Source organism: Cynoglossus semilaevis, chromosome Z, assembly GCF_000523025.1.
Source record: "Cynoglossus semilaevis isolate Cse_v1.0 chromosome Z, Cse_v1.0, whole genome shotgun sequence".
NCBI lineage: Eukaryota > Metazoa > Chordata > Actinopteri > Pleuronectiformes > Cynoglossidae > Cynoglossus > Cynoglossus semilaevis.
The window spans coordinates 14,496,209-14,515,710 of record NC_024328.1 but is presented as its reverse complement, the minus strand read 5'-3'; the positions used below and the strand labels follow the sequence as shown (position 1 = coordinate 14,515,710).

General features: G+C 39.7%; 2 protein-coding genes across 10 annotated transcripts in view; both read right to left on the bottom strand.

Annotated features, from left to right (window-relative positions):
- The window catches only part of LOC103398063 (actin filament-associated protein 1-like 2), a 12,844-nt gene extending 5,561 nt beyond the window's left edge, over positions 1–7,283 (bottom strand). For 2 of the 4 annotated variants that reach the window (XM_017042837.2, XM_025052962.1), the window contains exons 1-2: positions 1,325–1,402; positions 1,022–1,077 (exon numbers count right to left, since the gene is read on the bottom strand). Coding sequence is in view for 2 of the 4 variants with exons in the window: in XM_025052960.1 (XP_024908728.1) it covers positions 1,022–1,077; positions 1,325–1,402; positions 1,968–2,102; positions 6,461–6,476 (285 nt within the window). In the remaining 2 variants the exon portion in view is untranslated. Of the gene's footprint in view, positions 1–1,021; positions 1,078–1,324; positions 1,403–1,967; positions 2,103–4,146; positions 4,387–6,460 lie in introns of those variants that run through there. The other 2 variants (XM_025052960.1, XM_025052961.1) reach the window with 2 other exon arrangements.
- A 976-nt stretch (positions 7,284–8,259) lies between these two features.
- LOC103398010 (dematin) overlaps positions 8,260–19,502 on the bottom strand; it is a 15,929-nt gene continuing 4,686 nt past the window's right edge. Inside the window, exons 2-17 of one of the 6 annotated variants that reach the window (XM_025053026.1) lie at positions 16,284–16,351; positions 16,003–16,037; positions 15,551–15,631; positions 15,331–15,459; positions 14,875–14,919; positions 14,507–14,699; positions 14,382–14,426; positions 13,831–13,983; positions 13,642–13,751; positions 12,969–13,074; positions 12,835–12,878; positions 12,704–12,740; positions 12,161–12,168; positions 11,936–11,992; positions 11,780–11,860; positions 8,260–11,075 (exon numbers count right to left, since the gene is read on the bottom strand). In XM_025053026.1, the coding sequence (XP_024908794.1) occupies positions 10,962–11,075; positions 11,780–11,860; positions 11,936–11,992; positions 12,161–12,168; positions 12,704–12,740; positions 12,835–12,878; positions 12,969–13,074; positions 13,642–13,751; positions 13,831–13,983; positions 14,382–14,426; positions 14,507–14,699; positions 14,875–14,919; positions 15,331–15,459; positions 15,551–15,631; positions 16,003–16,014 (1,215 nt within the window). In that variant the 5' untranslated portion in view covers positions 16,015–16,037; positions 16,284–16,351 and the 3' untranslated portion in view covers positions 8,260–10,961. Of the gene's footprint in view, positions 11,076–11,779; positions 11,861–11,935; positions 11,993–12,160; positions 12,169–12,703; positions 12,741–12,834; positions 12,879–12,968; positions 13,075–13,641; positions 13,752–13,830; positions 13,984–14,381; positions 14,427–14,506; positions 14,700–14,874; positions 14,920–15,330; positions 15,460–15,550; positions 15,632–15,988; positions 16,038–16,283; positions 16,352–19,502 lie in introns of all 6 variants that reach the window. The other 5 variants (XM_025053030.1, XM_025053027.1, XM_025053028.1 and 2 more) reach the window with 5 other exon arrangements.

Here is a 19,502-nt window from a genome sequence, read left to right as displayed (position 1 = left end):
CCCAGCCTGGAGGCCTAACCTGTTGGTCCAAAACTGAGCAAAAAGTTATCAAACGAATAAAGAAAAAAAAAATTTGGAGGGAAATTTTGAAACAAAAAAAATGTTTGTTTCACAAAAAAAATGCTATAAAAGGGAACGCACATTTATTTACGTACAACGATGAAGAAAAGAGGAAGATAAAAAAAAGAGGAGATACTGGTGTTCGACACGGGTATATGTGTGTGTGTGTGTGTTTGTGTTTGTGTTCATCCATCACGTAGACCACATGCTAATCAGCCACCATCAGTGACCGCTTCCCTCTTCACCGCAGTGCTTGGCCAATAGGAGAAGAGATGGGGGGGGGGTGGCTTCACATGTAAACACAGAACATCCTGTCACTCCCTCTGCGACACACACACACTCACACACACACACACAACAGTAACCTTGTCGTCTCCTCCCTAACCTCAGGATGGAGTCTGTCATTACTGAACCACATCACAACACCAAACCACTTCAACGTCACCGTCCTAAAGGAACCATCGTGAGCGCGGCGGGACTAACCTCTCGGGAGTGCGAGGGGGTAAAAAAAAAAAACCACTCCCGGGCCCCTAATCACTTCCACTCTGACCGTTACTTCAAAACGGGTTGTCAAAGTCGGTGTGGTATTTATCTACAGTCGGTTTTACTTTGAAAATCAGGGAAAGGCCTTTCAGCGTTTCCCAGTAGAAAAGCGGCCGGAAAAGTGTCAAACGCATTCACATCAAACCCAGGGTGAAGTGATTAGCACTGGCGTGTCGGCCCGCCTCAATCAAACGTGGGAAATTCTGTGGTGTGGCTGCGAGGTCGGCCGCGGTCCTCGCCATCACACTCACCCATCAACAGCGGGGAAGCCAGAATTCAGAAAATGTATCGTCCAACGGTCGGCGTGTGACAACGTTACTTCTCACAGCTGACTCAGAAAACACACTGTTCCTTCCCGGTTTTATTGACATTGATTTTTCGCACAGGTTTTTGTTGACGTGAAGGACTGAAGACTTACCCCAGTCTTCTGCCACAGGTCCTTCTTTGAGCCCGGATCAGAGGAACGAACAATTTCTGGAAGAAACGACACGGGAATTTTAGCCAGAGCATAAAAATAATTAAGAAATATATAAAGAATTAAAAATATAAATCAGGCTAGTTTTTAAATGTACGCGACACTTTATATATATAAGACAGTGTTTTTCAATTTTGGGGTCGCGACCCCATGTGGGGATGCTAAATTTAGACATGAACACTTTAAAACTCCTTAGCTCTAAAAAAATCCAACTTTTTGTTTGCGATCAATGTTTTCGACCGTTACCTGTTTCAGGTGAATCCGTCAGCTCCTTGATGGGCGAGGATGATTGACAGCTCATTATCATGTATTCAGCATCTTCAACTGGAAGAGATGACACTGTTACTTTTGTTACTAGGGCTTCAAATTTGAATCTGATTGATCACGATTATTCGTGTCCGTGATTAATCACGATCAACCCTGATTAATTTTATCAACATTTTATAAACATTCATCAATATGACCAAGAATCTGTTTCTGTAAAATATAAATGGTTCAATATGATATATTGAGGTTCTTTGGTTATATTAAAAAAAAAAGTTTTCCAACAGTGTGTGTAAATTACACCATGTGTAACAGTGTGTAGACAAATGTCGGAAATGATTGATACACAGGGTTATTCTTCACATTGGTTAAAATGTACATTAGCCATACGACTAAGATGTACTTGAAGGTTAATATACAGTATGTGAATACAACTTTTTTTATATATTAATACATTTGCATTTCTCACTACAAAAAAATAGATCGAAATAGATAATGACATCACCAAGGGGTGTAAAAGTACACAAACTAAACCCGATGATGTACGTGATGTACTGCGGTACTCATTTGTTAGTCTTTCGGTGAATCTTTAACTTGAAATAACCAGTCAGGACAGTCCTGTCACCTGGGCTGTCGTTCGTCTGCAGTTTGGACAGCAGCTCCGAGATGGACTTCTTCTGGGCCTGAGCGATGTAGCTGAGGTTCTCGGAGTCCAACAGAGACAGAAAGGACTGGAGGTCGCTGATGAGTCTGGGCAGAACTACGGTCGAAGAGTTTAAAACATGAATCATTTGAATACAATTACAGTATATCGCAATATCTCATATCGGTGTCCCTGTATCGTGATACGTATCCTATCACCAGATTCTTGCCCATACACAGCCTGAATCAATACTACTACAGCACTACTACAAAGAACAGTAAAGCAACAAGCCACGAAGGTTCAGGCTCAGTTTGGGTTTCTGTCACAGACGTTGTGACCTTCACGCGTTCAGCGATGTGACAGCGAAGTGACGGCTCACGCTGCTAATGTTTAACAAGGGAACAAAGAAGCCGTTGTCGTCGGCGTTGTTGCGTCATGTTTAAAACTCAAGGTCTCTGTGCAAAACTGTTAAACAGGAAGTGCGACGGGGGGAAAACAACATGTTGTTTCGCTGGAGGTAGATTTACACAGCTGTTATAAACCTAAGATGGCATTTAAACACTTTTATTTATTTGTGTAATTTATCGTTATCTCATTAATTAAAAAAATATCATTGATCTTAAGGAAATTTAGAAAATGCTTCAAAAATAGTTTTGGGGATAAACGGCTGTATGTGAAAGGTACAGTCACTAGATGGCAGCATTGCAGCTCATTTATTTAATCGATTTTAATAATCAGGGGATTTTATGCGGAATGCTGGTGCCAGCAACTACAGTGGTTTGTACACATAAACAAATGAATATTACCAGGTGTAAACTGGTATCGGTTGATGTTGAAATCGGAAATTAAGTGTTCGGAAAATATCAGCATATCATATCGGCAAAAAGTTAATATCGGACATCCCTAGTCTTTGGTGATCTTTGCTCTGTACGCCAAGAGCACTATGCACCCTTCCACTAGGCAGTGTGTTAAGGCGATAATTCATAAAAATGATGAATGTACTTTATCTTCACTCTACGTGTAAAATGGTTGCATTCCCATCACTCTATAAAATAGATATCGACAGAGGCAGGACCCGCTGTCGCCTGTCGTCGCGCTAGTCAAGGACTTGAGGCTGTGTCGATTACCATCAGAAGGAGGTGAAATGTAAAAAATGCAGAATGAAAAAAAAAATGCAAACAGACAAGAGACTGTGTGAAGCTTCATTCATGCAAACAGACTGAGTCCATTCACACGCGCAGCTGAGTGGGAACCAGAGGTTAAACATTTCCCATTAACTCTGTGCTGCTGATTTTAAAGACTGGACATTGTAACACTGGAGGCTGCTGCTGTTTTCAAATGTACATAACTCACACCCCCACACCACAGCCGTCAACAACAACAACAACAACAGCAGCATGGTCAACAGTGAAAAGAAAGCCTGCTGCTTGACTCACGGACAGAGGACACCTTTATCTGACCATCTACATCACTTCCTGTCAGAGACTTTGATGTTGACGACAACATCCCCAGAGTGAATAAACTCCACTGTGTTTGTGGAAAACAGAACATAAATGAAGAGACATTAAATGAAAAAACAAATTCAAGTGGGAAAAAATTAGTCTTGGAGTCGTTTTCACTATAAGTTTTAGGTGATTTTTTAAAAAAAGGCCTTAAAATGTAATAAAACGCCGTTTAACAACATTTTCGAAAAAATGATTATGATACTGATTTTTAAAAAATCTATTTTACTCAACTTATGACGGTGTAGCAAAAAATGGCGCTATTAGCATAAATTAGCCTTAACAACAACAGTATTTTTTTTTTAAAAAGGCTTTAAAATTCAATAAAACGCCGTTCAAACAGCTTTTTCGTGAGAGCGATTATGATTCTGATTTTTTTCAAATCAATTTTACTCATAACTTATGACAGTGTAGCCAAAAAAAATGGTGCTATTAGCATAAATTAGCCTTAACAACAACAGTATTTTTTTTAAAAAAAGGCTTTAAAATTTAATAAAACGCTGTTCAAACAACGTTTTTGTTAGACTGATCATGATACTGATTTTTTTAAATCAATTCTACGCTTAACTTATGACAGTGTAGCTAAAAAAATGGCGCTATTAGCATAAATTAGCCTTAACAACAACAGGCAATACAATCGAAAATACATATCTCTCTACCTTGTTGTTTTCTTATGTGTCAAGGCTACGGCACAGTGTCCACTTTATACGAGGAGCGCACACCATATATTCCTTTTTTTTTTTTACATTTTCGAACCGCTAATTAATATTTCGTTCCGTAAACGTTTGAATTGCTAAAGGCTGCAACTGACGTTCGGTGTGACGTCATGTAAATCCAGTGGCTGCTAGGAAAGTAGGACCGGCTGTTACTTCAGTCAATCACCTACTCACCCATCACTGTATCAATCCGCCCTCTCCTGCTCCCGCGACAGAAAAACGTCGATTGGGGAATTTAAAAAAAAGAGTTAAAGTACAGATTTGGACTTGAAATTGTAAACGTAGTAAAAAGCTGACACTGATAAATGAGGATGGAGAAACAACACGTAATTGTCATTATATCTAGATTTACCACAACGTGGATCTACTTTGTGACGTTCGAACAGGTCTTTGTCCGACATTTTGTTGATTAGGACCTGATTCGTCGATTTCAAGTTAGACACCTCTCCTGATTTACGGTATATATTCTGTTTAATTACGAAGAATAGTGACGAAAACCACACCGAAATACAAGCGAACATGTCTGACAAACTGAAAGTTTAAGTATTTGTAAACCCACCAATCGTGAACTTTAGACCAACAAAGCTAAAAGAAAGTAAAAACATCTCTCTCTTTCTTTCGCCCTCTCTCTTTTATTTTCGTTTTCTCTCACTGTGTGTTTTAGCGATATAAGCTACTTTACCATAAAACCCAAACCCTCAAATTAGACGAAAGATGGCATTTCAGTGTGTTTTGGTGTGTGTTTTAGTGCGTGTGTGTGTGTTGCAGGGTGTGTACGCAGCTTTTCCTTTCATCTTCTTGTTAAATTTAGGACCGAAGCAGAAACGTTGACATCACCGAAGTTCAAGTTTGTACACTCGTAGCTGCGCGGGTTTTCATTCATTCTTCTCACAGTCACAGTCCTACAGCTGTTGAAAGGCCGATAAACAAAATGACAGGCTAGCGCTGAGTGTTAGCCCAAGACAATTACTCCGAGAACATACACGTTGACATTCACACCACATGAACACGTTTCATTAAAAAAAAAAAAAAATTTCTACATATAAAGACAAATAACCATTCATGCTCAGTTCACGAAGCCAGTTAGCGGTTCAAAGCTAGTTAGCACCATGTTACCAGTAATATATTTCATTCATATGTTTATCCAAAAATATACTGGACACAAAGTACTCAGTGAAGACAGCGTCACAGCTAGCTCAGACGTCACCATGATAACGTAATGCTAAAACATGGCTCTTTACTAACTAGTACACAGACCAGTAACTAGTACGGGTTCAGACGTCGCAAGAAACAACGTTTTTGTGGTCAAAGTTTAACAAAATGAATTTACTTTAACTTCCTGTTAATGGTGCTGTTAGTAATGTTTACATTTTAAAAATTTTAAATTGGACGAAAGTAGTAAAAATAACTAGTAAGTTAGTCATTAGGAAAAAATGTGATGTCTTCCGATTCAAAGCAGATTGTGTCATATATTTAAAACATTTAGGAGGAAGTGATGAAAAATGTTCAAACCGCTGACTTTAATTTGTGTTAAATAATAATGTTGTTTAAAAAAATGTTAAAAATCAGGAAGTTGAAAATCTGATAAAATAAGACCAGAGCAAACAAACATGAAAGACCACCCCCCAATTCCCTCCACATCCCCCCGGACACACAGTCTAAACAGTCTATTAGCGCCGTCTCCTGAGAGCACTAGCAGGAGATGATGATGAGGAGGAGGAGGACGAGACAGAGGAGGTGGAGGACGAAGACAAGCGGTTGTTTCCGATTGTTAACATACCATCGGACTGATAAAACACACGGTCTGTACAGCCGATGCTAACAGATGAGCGCGTTAACGGTAAAAATTAAAAAAAAAAAAATAATAAACCTGAAAAACTGAAATTTTTCCAGATATTTTTTGGTCCGGTATTTTCAATGTGTTTTTATTTTAAAATACATAAAGAGCGACAATTCATTTTTTCTGCTTTTTTGCTTTTCAAAAAATGAAATTAAACTAATTATGATTACGATAAACAAAAATACAGAAAATACACTTTGCCGCCAAATGTGTCCTGGGACACACTGGTGTACAACCCCGAAATCTTCTGATCAGGAAGGAAGCTGGCCTACAGGTAATCCGTCTCGTGGCCCTCTAGTGTCAGGATACGGAATCTCTCGTCAGGTAACCTGCAGATTTCATTCCTATTTCTAAGGTCCAAATCCTGGATAATTCCGAACATGCCTCTGTCACGTGACCGCTAACGGCTATCCGTACCTTTCTGTTTGTCCATGTCCACGGGTCGTCTCAGAAGACGCAGATCTTCGGTCTCATAGCTCTGCGACAGTCCGACACTTCCACCGGTTCACACACACACACTTTTCTGCTGTTGGTTCTGACTGCCGGCTCCCACCACACGAGAGGGAGGAGAGAGAGAGCGAGGGAGGGAGTGAGGGAGGGAGGAAGGGAGAGAGCAGCGGAGTGGTAGAAGAAGAGGTCAGGAAGGGTAAAACCATTCTTCATCCGACATGTTTGGATCTTTGCCCCCGAATAAATGTCAATAATGTGTCAATGTCAACAGTTCTTTCTCAGTGTTAAAGGAGAGGTGGGAGTTGGAGGGGGGGCAGCGAGGGGGGAGGAGGGGGAGATCAGTAATACAGTTCCCCTTGAAGAGCTGGTTGAAAACAGAGTAGTAATATATAAATGTAACTACTCCATAAAGTATCAATATATGTTTCTGCAATTCTTTATTATTTATTTCTTATAAATTATTATTATTGTAGATTTGATGATTAATAAAAAAAATAAAAGTTGAATTTATAAGTTTAAGAAACTCAGCAACGTTGATTTAATTATAAGGCTAACGTCTTTTTAAAACTCTGGTGGGCCACACAAGATCACTTGGCTGGCAGCATTTGGCCTGCGGGCCTTGAGTTTGACACATGTGCTTTATGTACTGCTGTCACTGTCTGTACAATGGCTGAAGAGGCCAACTCTTCTTCTTCCTCTTCTTCTTCCTCTCCTTTTCTTCCTCTTCATCTTCTTCTTCATCTTCCTTTTCTTCTTCTTCCTCTTCTTCTTCCTCTTCTTCCTCTTTTTCTTCTTCTTCTTCTTCTTCGTCTTCTTCTTCCTCTTCTTCTTCCTCTTCCTCTTCCGCTGCCGCTTCCTCTTCTTCTTCTTCTTCTTCGTCTTCTTCTTCCTCTTCTTCTTCCTCTTTTTCTTCCTCTTCTTCTTCCTCTTCTTCTACTTCTTCCTCTTCTTCTTCTTCCTCTTTTTCTTCTTCTTCTTCTTCTTCCTCTTCTTCTACTTCTTCCTCTTCTTCTTCTTCCTCTTTTTCTTCTTCTTCTTCTTCTTCCTCTTCTTCGTCTTCTTCTGATTCTTCTACTTCCTCTTCTTCCTCTTCTTCTACAATTTCGTCTTCCTCTTCTACATTTTCTTCTTCTTCTTCTGCTTCCTCTTCTTCCTCTTCTTCTTCCTCTTCTTCTTCTTCCTCTTTTTCTTCCTCTTCTTCTTCCTCTTCTTCTTCCTCTTCTTCTACTTCTTCTTCTTCTTCTTCTTCCTCTTCTTCTACTTCTTCCTCTTCTTTTTCTCCTTCTTCCTCTTCTTCTTCTTCCCCTTCTCTTCCTCTTCCGCTTCCTCTTCTTCCTCTTTTTCCTCTTCTTCTTCCTCTCGTTCTTCTTCTTCTTTCTATTCTTCCTCTTCCTCTTCCTCTTCCTCTTCCTCTTCTTTTTCCTCTTCCTCTTCTTCTTCCTCTACCTCTTCTGCTTCTTCTTCTTCTTCTTCTTTCTCTTCCTCTTCCTCTTCCACTTCCGCTTCCTCTTCTTCTTCCTCTTCTTCTTCTTTTTCTTCTTCTTCTTCTTCCTCTTCTTCTACTTCTTCTTCCTCTTCTTCTTCTTCTTCTTCCTCTTCTTCTACTTCTTCTTCCTCTTCTTCTTCTTCTTCTTCCTCTTCTTCTACTTCTTCTTCCTCTTCTTCTTCTTCTTCTTCCTCTTCTTCTACTTCTTCTTCCTCTTCATCCTCTTCTTCGTGGCTCATCACTGACACTGTGGTTCAATATAAGGTGAAACAGTCTGTTCTCAAAGCCAAAGACAAATGGTCTTTATTGTAGTCATGGTTAATCATTCACATCAGCAGTCATTTGTTACATCACCTGCCTCTCATCTGACAACTATAATAGTCATAATAATAATAATAATAATAATAATCATAATAATCATAATAATAATAAAGATATAATTCAATAAATACAATTTAAAAAAGAAAAAAAAATCAACAACAACAACAAAAGGGACAATCTTGGCGTCATCATGGTGTAAGTCACAGCAAAGCCACTTCCTGACTCTAATCAAATCAATGACCAATCAGAATTGAGCAGGGTGTTTCCCTCTTAAACAGTGTCAGACGTAATAATAATTAAAAAAAAATTGTCTCAACGTAAAGTGGCCGATGTGCATTCACTTCAAAAGGAAAATCGCTGGTTAGAAAGACAGGAAGCACGGGGGGGCAGACGGGGGAAGGGCGGGGGAAGCGAGGGGCAGACGTGGCATTGAGCGTGAGCTCATGTGGCATTAGAATATCAGTCGATATGAGTACTCATCAATGTCGGTACTGATCCTTCAATTCAGATCTGTACGTACCAGCGAGGGTCTCGACCCTCAGCTTTAACATCCTCCGCAACACATGCTATATGGCCATTTGGTGACCATATGTAGATGAGATTATGGGTTGGCCCTTGGCTTTGCACCACCACACTTTTTTTTTTTGGTTTAGAAGGGTTACAGTATTGCCCCCTCCAGCAGATGGCGCCCTTGGAAAATCCCCATGTTACCTATGCTGCTCTACATGGTTTTTCGCACATATTCGCCTCTCTTTTAGATCATCGCTCAATTTTTAGTCTTTTTCACACTTCGCAACCCGACCACTAGCTTTCCGCGGACTTAACGAAAGAACCATAACGATGGTTACGATTGATATAAACATTATCACGATGTGTTTAAAACTGCGTCGCTACTTCGATATATATTTTGTATTCAGTATTCAATGTTCAGAAGTAACTTTCTTCTTCTTCTCCCGTTTCACTTCCTGTGCTGCCCTCTGCTGACACACATTCATCCAACACCCATCACCAGAATGACAAAAAAAGAAAAAAATCTTTGCAACTTTGCATCACGCACGTCGTCTCACATCACTCTGAATCCTTCGACTGTGTTCACCGACACTGTCCGTCACTGTCGGCCTCCACTGCACCACAGCACATGCACCGATTACGATGGAAAGTGAAAAAGTTCAAATCTTTAGTCACGAAAATAATTTTTTTTTTTTTTTTTTAACATATCCTCAATTTAAATCCAAACCCTTCTCCAGCCGTGCTTACGTCGGACAATTCCTACTTTTTGGAATTCTCGACACATGGTCGCAAATCGAAACCACTTTCAGTGATAAACGTCAGAAAACTTGACATCCGTCTGAGAACTTTTTGACTGATGAAAAACACCATATTAGGCACGAATGGACCTTTCAGTGTCCCCGTCCTCCCATTGGCCAATGAGACGAGGTGTTAACCCAGCTGGTCTGTGGTACCAGGTGTGAGGCGTTCCACTGGTACAGGTTCTCCGTCACATGAGCTCACGCCTTCACGCCGTTCCCCGCCGCTAGCTCGATGTTGGTGAACAATCGTTTACCAACGGAAAACAAACACAACAGCGATGACAGATAAAAGAGTGCACCTGAGTGTGTGCACGTGGGGTAACGACAAAGACATTCATCCCGTTCGTTTTTTAAATCGCTGATTTCCTATCATTCTTCGTGTCGTGTTTTGGTTGTTGTCGGAGGTTTAGCGACAACTGCGTGTAAAAAATAGCTATTATTATTTGGTCGCTAATAAACCGCTAATGGATGCTAAATGTTTCCAGACTACTGATTGGACCGAGCACAATCACGTGACCTCATGCTCCATTTATGATGTCATGTGATGTCTTTCTGTCAAGTTTGTTTGAATTTTTTTTCAGCGGTTCTCAATCTATGGTACATGTAACACTGGTGGTACGTGGGCTCCCACTAGTGGTAACTTAAGGACATTTGATTCCAATTAAGATTAGGTGATTCACTTAGTTTTAAAATAGGGCTGTTATATATGTATATATGTATACATATATGTATACACGTATATACATATATATGTACATGTATACATGTACTTCCCGAGATGATCGGAAATGTAAATATTTTGAGAACCACTCGTTAAAGCTGCTGTCAGGAAACAAACAAAAAAGAAACAAAAACTAGAATTCTGGCAGTGCGGCTAATCCTGAGCGGCTAGGCCTTAGCTAGCTTCTAGCGGGAGAGAAATCAATCACTGCAGACCATCTGTGACTGACAGCAGCTTTAACTCACGTCGCGTGACGTTACGATAACTGACGCCTGAACATCACGTGATCCGTTTGCGATTGACAGCTGTTGTCGGAACAGTCCGAACGCTGTCTGTGGCAGAGCGACGTCTGTAGAAAATGATATTTTTGCGGTTCATCGTCGGTGACTTCGGAGGGTTCCGAACTGGTTCCTGATTTTCCCTGAATAAAAAACCTCCGATGTCAGAAAGTGAAGCTCAAACCCCCGGAGAACGGATGTCGGCAAAACCGTCGTATTTGCCGCGGCCTGCTGCACGCACTGACGATGAGGATGAAGGTGATGTCTGTGATTTTCGTAATACTGTTCAGAGTCTGTGGTTTCAACTTTCTGTCAGGGACCATTGGGGGGCGTGGCGGGGGAGTCCGTGGATTCAGAAGAGACAGACCTTCCTCTTCAGGTCATTCCTCTTCCAGAGGGAGAGGCCGTCGAACTCCTCCATGGACATCCCGAAAAGGCTGAAGAACTCCTCCTGAGACAGGTATCTCTGCAGGGCCGTCCACAGAGACAGACAGACGGGAGGGACGAGTCAGACTGGTCACACCAACAATCTAGTCTCATCTAATCTAATCTAATCTAGTTTAATGCAATGTAATGTAATCTAATCTGGTCTAATCTAATCTAATCTAATCTAATCTAGTTTAATCTAATCTAAAATAATCTAATCTACACTAATCTAATCTAATCTAATCTAATCTAATCTAGTTTAATGCAATGTAATGTAATCTAATCTGGTCTAATCTAATCTAATCTAATCTAATCTAGTTTAATGCAATGTAATGTAATCTAATCTGGTCTAATCTAATCTAATCTAATCTAATCTAATCTAATCTAATCTAATCTAATCTAATCTAATCTAATCCAGTCTGGTCTATTTCAGTCTAATTATATCTAGTCTAGTCCAATCTAATCTAATCCAAACTAATCTAGTCTAGTCTTTGACCTTTGACCGAGTCATTGACCTTTGTTTAAATGTGTCCAATGATTATGTTGAAATCTTGTTGCTGTCACTTTTTTACGATTAAAGATATTTTATATAAAAATGAAAACAGTTTTTCTCCAGGATGTGAACTGAGAAGAATAAAAAGTTCCCGGTACTTTCCGTCCGACTGATGTCACATGACCCTGCTGCTGTGACCTGAAGGTCACCGGAACAAATGAAAAAAAAAAAATGTTCGAATGACTACCTACCTCCAGCTGGGTTCTGTCAACACCAGGGGGCAGATGACTGCGCCCTCTGTGGGTCACCACAAGCGTCTCGTAGGGATAAATCTGCGAACACACAAGCACAGAGTACAGCAAATATAAACAAATATAAAACAAACATAAACTTTGGAACCTCGTTACCTTGTGGTCCAACATACTGGGCAGAGAGTTTCCTCTGTCGATCCTGGAGGCGCCGTTCTTCAACGACGACGACGACAACAACAATGACAACAACGACAACAACGACAATAACGACAACAACGACAACAACGACAACAACAGGTCAACGACAGTGACAGGAAGTGACTGTCAGTACCAGAACTACAAGGTGAAACGGTTCCACAGGAAACTGTTAAAAGACTGTACCTGGAGACCTGCAGGGAAAGNNNNATAATAATAATAATAATAATAATAATAATAATAATAATAATAATAATAATAATAATAATAATAATAATAATAATAATAATAATAATAATAATAATAATAATAATAATAATAATAATAATAATAATAATAATAATAATAATAATAATAATAATAATAATAATAATAATAATAATAATAATAATAATAATAATAATAATAATAATAACATTAATAATAATGATAATAATAGACATAATAATATAATATTAATAATAATAATAATAGAATGGTTATAATAATATTTATTATATTATTATGAATAATAATAATTATTATTCATAATAATAATAATAATTGTTATTATTGTTGTTGTTGTAATATGAATATTATTAAAATATTCATTTACAATTATAATTAATATAATATAATTAATACCAAACTAATATAATGTTTTTCATAAAAAATCATAATTGATTAATTTGACTAAACCTTTAAAATTGAACCATGAATTATTTGTTTGTTTATTGTTTATTTTTTTACCTGTGGAGATTCTGTTATTGGAGCTGAAGTCTGACGGCTGAAAACACACACACACACACACACACACACGGTCATCAGTCTGATCACATGACTCTGCTCCGACTGTACTGACGTGGACACGCAGTTCTCACCCTGAGGGAGACGGGGAAACACACAGACCTGGAGGCCCGGGACCCTGAGAAAAGAAAGTTCACAGAACTGTTTAAAACAAAGGAAAACAAGAAAATTCCTGAGTTATAAAAGCTCTTCAAACATGGTTGGTCACCGGTGTTCTGACTGCGGTCGGGCAGCGAGCGCGTTTTCCTCCTCAGAGGAGCCGCGGATTTGTCCAACTCCTCCTTCAGGATGATTTTCCCCAGATTGGACTGAATCTGTGAAACGGAGAGAGATACGAGAAAAAATAAATTTAAAAATTCCTGTTGCAGTAGATGTGCTGCAACAGGCTACCCCTAGGAGGCGCTCTTGGAATTAAACCCAGGACCCTGTGCTGTTTGCCTGTAATGCAGGTTGTGCTAACCGCTACATTGTGGACCCACAATTTCATGGTCACCTGACTGCTGGTCACCCGACTGATGGTCACATGACTGATGGTCACCTGACAGATGGACACGTGACAGACGGACACGTGACTCGTGGTCACGTGACTGGTGGTCACCTGACTCATGGTCACATGACTCAGGGTCACCTGACTGATGGTCACCTGACTCATGGTCACGTGACTCATGGTCACGTGACTCATGGTCACCTGACTGTGATGATGTGACAATGTGTAAGGATAAGAGACACAGAGCAGGAAAGCTACCACTAGGGGGCGTTTTTTTATCCCCTGAAATGACGTTAAACTGATGCATCAGGCTAACGTTAGCTTGTACATTTAATATTTCTGGGTAGTGTTGGTGTAATTAAAAAATAATTCCATCTTCCGACGTAGTTCCGACCTTGTTGAGTTCCTGTTTCTGGAGAGTTCTGAGAGCCCACAGCTCGTCCCCCATCTCCCCGTCCTCCCCCTCGTCTTCATTCCTCTGCTCTTTCTTCTTCCACTCCTTCTCTGCGGGAGTGGGAATAAGAAGACAATTAGACACATGTATTTGTGTGTGTGTGTATGTGTGTGTGTGTGTGCGTCATACCCATCACAGCCAGAGAGGGGGGGCACGGCCAGTACTCCGTCTCTATCTTGGAGGGCAGGTTTGGGTCGGGGGGCTGGGCGGCTGGGAATTTTGAGGATTCTATGATCAAGTCCTCGATGTGTTTCCCCTGAGGGACAGCAGAGGGCGAGACACCTGTGGACACACACGGGGAGAACATGAAAACATGAGAACAACAACCGGGAATGGAAACCAGGCAAGCGCACTACCAACGTTCGCCACCGGGTGGCCTCACTGGTGAACAAATATGATTCAGTCGGCCTTGGAAAATTATCCAATGTCAAAACTAGTATTTATTGCAAATAATTTTGTCAAAGAGCAATGAACTCCTCTTCCACTAGGTGGCAGCAGATGGTTGTTAAAGCTAAGAAAATATTATCAGAGCTGTTGAAGAAGATCTTTGTGTCTTTCTTCAATTCCTGCCAGTATATTAGCGTCGTCTTCAACTAAACAGTGCGTGGACAAACCTATTTAAAGCTGGCGTAACCATGACAACCATCACAGCCATTCACGTTCACGTTGTCAAACTTTACCTTTTCTGTAAATCGGAGGCTTCTTATAAATGTTGGATCCATTTTCTGAGAAAAAAAAAAAGATTTTAAAAACACTGGTTCGAGCTGCTGCTGCTTCGTACCATTGTCTCAGAAACTGGTCTTACTGTGTTCACCTGGTCTGTGGAAGTGCTGCATGGCGCTCTTGGTACTGGTGGAGTGCGTGATCAACGGGATGGTCGTGGTCGGAGTTTGCGGCGTCGACGGCGTGTGCGCACTGTGTGTTCTGCTGGTCTGGGCGGAGGAACCAGGTGAGGAACAACCAGGGGAATGGGCTTCCAGCCACTCCTTGGACATGTTCTGCACAGGGTAGGGGAGGTCAGAGGTCAAAGGGTCACAGACCGGTCAACCGGTATCAGCCATTATGAGGGACCGGTACTAAATGACCTACGGGCCGGCGCAGGTCCCCACACCGGGGGTTGAAGACCCCTGTTGTACGGTATAGAACAGTGACAAAAGAAAGCTTAATTCTTACCTCTGGGGAGGCAGGAGGGGAGATGGAACGAGGAGACAAGGACCTCTGAGAGAAAGGAAACATAAAACACATGGAATATGTTCAAAATATGTGCAATATATACTATCTCTGTCTATAAGTCTATCTGTTGTATGGTATCATATTTTAACAAATATATATATTTTACATATATTGTACAAAATATGTACAATATATGTGCAATATATGTACAATATATGTGCAATATATACTATTTCTGTCTATAAGTCTATCTGTTGCATTGTATAATATTGTAACAAATATATATATTTTACATATATTGTACAACATTACAATATGTGCGCAATATATGTACAATATGTGTACAATATATGCTCAATATATGTACAATATGCGTGCAATATATACTATCTAATATTTTAACAAACATACAGTATATTTTTAAACAAACTAATTTCTCAGAGACGCAGACATCACCTCTAGTGGACTGTAGCAGTAGTGCGGCTGGTAGATCATCAGGTCCGGTCTCTCTATGTCCAGGATGGCTTTGTCTTTGGGCAGGGCTGCCAAGTCTTTGTATCCGATAACCTCATTCTCCACTCTGGCCTGAAGGGGGAGCAAGGGAGGCGTCGGAGTCAGATTATTTAATTTCTTCCAGATTAATCGAGAGTAATGATACAAAGAGTGAGCGTCTCACCACGATGGCCGCAGGGTGACCTGGGACATTTGACCCTTTCAGTGACAACACACTCCCTGGAGACGTCTGGGCCGGCTGCTGCTGACACACACACACACACACACATACACTGAGTTCAACCTTGAACTAACGATTTCCTGTATCACAAAATAATTAAGTATAGGGATGTCCGATATTAACTTTTTCCGATATGCCGATATTGTTCCAATTCTGATGTCAACCAATACCGATGTATGCAGCCGTTTGCAATTCACTTTCACTTTCACTTTTTACTTTCACTTTCACTTCATAACTTATTTGCGTTGTGTTATCGGAAGAAAAATCTGTGTTCTTACTGCTATTACGTAATTAAGCTAACACTGGCCGATAATAGCGGTCGGTCAATCGTCGGACATCCCTAATTACGGAGGTCATTTGTATCGTTTAAAGTAGTCTCACTTCATTTCATTTACCTTGGGCATCATCCTGACTTCTGATTGGTCCGTACCTGGAAGGAGAACAAACACAAGTTTGTCGGACCTGTTTGTGTGTGTGTGTGTGTTGTGGACAAATAGCAACAGAGGGATTATTCCAGAGGTTTATGTAACAAAGAGAGAGAGACAGAGGCAGTGACAGCAGGTCAGGGGTGAGAGAGGTGGGGGAGGGAAAGGGGGGGTGAGTGGGGAGCCACACATCACACAGGCTTCTGTCAAAAACAACGACCAAATGTGTGTGTGTGTGTTTGTGTGTTTACCTCTCAAAAAGAATCAGGGATCATTTCTGAAAGCGTTTTTTTCAACGTCCTCTTGTCCGGATCAGCATCTAAAACATTAAGAGGTCAAAGGTCATGACGCACCAGAGTTTCACTAAAAATACCAGCTGGAAACATTACACCTGTGTGATGACTATTGGGATATATACATATATATATATATACATATATATATGTATATATGTATATATATATATGTTATATAGGATATATTATATATAGTATATATTATACTATATACAGTATATAATATATATATGTATACTCCTATGTAATAATACCAGCTGAAAACACACACCTGTGTGATGACTATTGGGATATATACATATATATTAATATATATATACTCCTATATAATATATATAGTATATATATTATATAGGAGCTGCGTAGAAGCCATTCTCCTGAATGAAAAAAACAAGTAGATGAGTGCATAAAAATATATGAAATATATATTCAAATATATATGAATATATATGTAAAATAGAAAAGAAATACGGGGGGTGTTTAAATAAATGGAATACCATTTATTTAATAACTCTCCCTGTATAGTATATATGTATATAGTATATATATGATATACTGTATATGAATATATATATATATTTTAATATATATTTTATATATTTTTATGCATTCATCTACTTGTTTGTTTCACATCTTATATTTTTATTCATTTTTATCATCTACTTGTCTTTCATATTCAGGATAATGGCTGGTACGCAGCTCCTCATAAATATTTCAAAATACATTTGTGGAGTGTCATCTTTCCTGCTTTGCGGTGACCGTCGTTAATGTTCTACAGTCTGCCGACTGATCTCTGCTGCCCCCTGGTCTCACTGATGTTGAAAAATTAATGTGATGGTATACAGCGTACTGTGTGCCACTGGTACCAGTGTGTTTCTGGTCCACTTCAGACCGAGGTTTGTTAACAATTTGAAACAGGAACTCCTCCTGCAGTACATGTACGTGGTAGTATGTTTTAAAATACACTGGACCAAGTGCCATAGGTAAACATACTTCATTTATTTTGTATTCAATACTAGGCTTTTGAAACAATGGCCAGAATCACATATTCAGGATTGTATTTTCAACCTGCAAAATATACTGAAAAATATATACTGAAATATATAAATATATTGGAAAAAATATATATGTATATATCTATATGTGTATATGGATATATATATGTGTATACATGTATATATGACTATATCTATATATGTGTTTATATGTATATATAAATCTATCCATGGAAAACTCTGTCTACTACAAAATATGTGTATATGAATATATCTATTTATGTGAATATATGTGTATATGAATATATCTATATATTTGTATATATGTGTATATGAATATATGTATATATGTATATGTATATATGAATTGTATATATGTGTATATGAATATATACACATATGTGTGTATATGTATATGTGAATATATCTATATGTGTATATGAATATATCTATATATGTGAACATATGTATATATGAATATACAGTATCTATATATGTGAATATATGTATATATGAATATATCTATATATGTGTATATATGCACACACATTTATATGCATGGGTATGGGTCAGCAATGTGTATGTAAATATATATATACATATATATATATACATACACATATATTTGAAACGATGGAATTTTCCGACAACATCCAGACCACCACATACATCCTGCTGCTGTGGTTTGCCCTCCCACTAAAAGCCCCGTTTGTCTCTGGAGGGACGTTAGCGTAGACCCTGCGATCAATGGTCTGATCGATGACGTGAAGGGAGTCCAGTTTCAGTCGCTCAACAAACCTAAGTCCTAAAACTAAAATAACTGGACTCACAGTCACAGCTAGGTGTCGCTGCTGGTCTGAGGTCAGCGACAACTCTACGACGTGAAACCTTTTTTAACTTTTTAAAACACTCCATGTGACTGGCGCGGACGATAAGTCAAGGGCATGATGGGAGATATCTGGGGGTTGCTAGGTGACCACACCCCCAGTAGTAGGGGTTGTTTATGTTTATGCCCGATCTAACTGGTCCAGGTCCAGGGGCGGACCAGAGTCCGGTTGACTTTGACAGAGAGCGTTTGTCTTTGTGAGTGTTTGTCCAGACGAGGACAAGGAAACGATGTCGTTAGCATCGCAATGGAGGTCGTTAGTGCAGGTCACTGATTCGGAACACAGTGAAGAAACACAAAGAGCGGGTCCTGAGAACACACAGACCTTAGCCTCAGATTTATAACCAACCACACACGCGGTTACACTTCCTGTAAATTCCACGTTGCAACCATCGTCGGCATATACGCGTCAGACAGAGACAGCGGTAAAACACTATTTCTTCTCTGATTACAAACTTCAGGGCTCTTTTCCCTGAAGTCTTAAATGCTGGTTGCAGAACTGCCTTTTCTAGAACCTGAATTTAAAAAAAAAAAAAAAACACGCTGGAAGAGAGGGCATCTGATTGGACCATGTGCATGACTGACAGCTAACAGCTAACTGTTTAATATCATATACAGTATATAGCATATGATATTATCGTGGATGTCCGATAGTACCACCGAACCAATATTGTCATTCGATATTAGCATATGCAACATCGGTAAAAATGGTGATCGTTTTTTTTACCCGAAAACCCGATAACGTAATGCCTGCGTTTCGCCCTAGAAATAGTTCAGAAGTGAAAGTGAAAGTAAATTGTTGTCATTGTGACACAGCACACCTCTGCATATATCGGTAATGGTATATATCGGAATTTTAGCGTTCAGACAATATCGACATATCGGATATCGGCAAAAAGCTAAATATACTACTGCATATAATTGAACCGTTATTTTAACGATGACCTCAAAGACTGCGGCGACCGCACGCGACCTTCGATTTTGCTGTCGATCCACCGGGCGGTGGTGCAGTGTAAAAAACATTGGCCCAGTGATAGAGTAAGCAGCAGTGTGTTGACCTCTGATCTGGTATTTTATTTTTCCGAAACTGACGTGCAGTTTCTCAACCTGTGGGTCCTGTATGAAAATAGGGTTCGGTGCTAAGTTTTGGTGCTAAACGCTAACGGAAGCTACACAGCGGGACAATCAAAGCGGGAACTGTTTTTTAACCTTTTTTAACCTCAGATCGGGAAATCACAAGAAGCGGCCGTTAGAGTTAGCACGTGTGTGTGTGTGTGCGTGTGTGATTGTGTG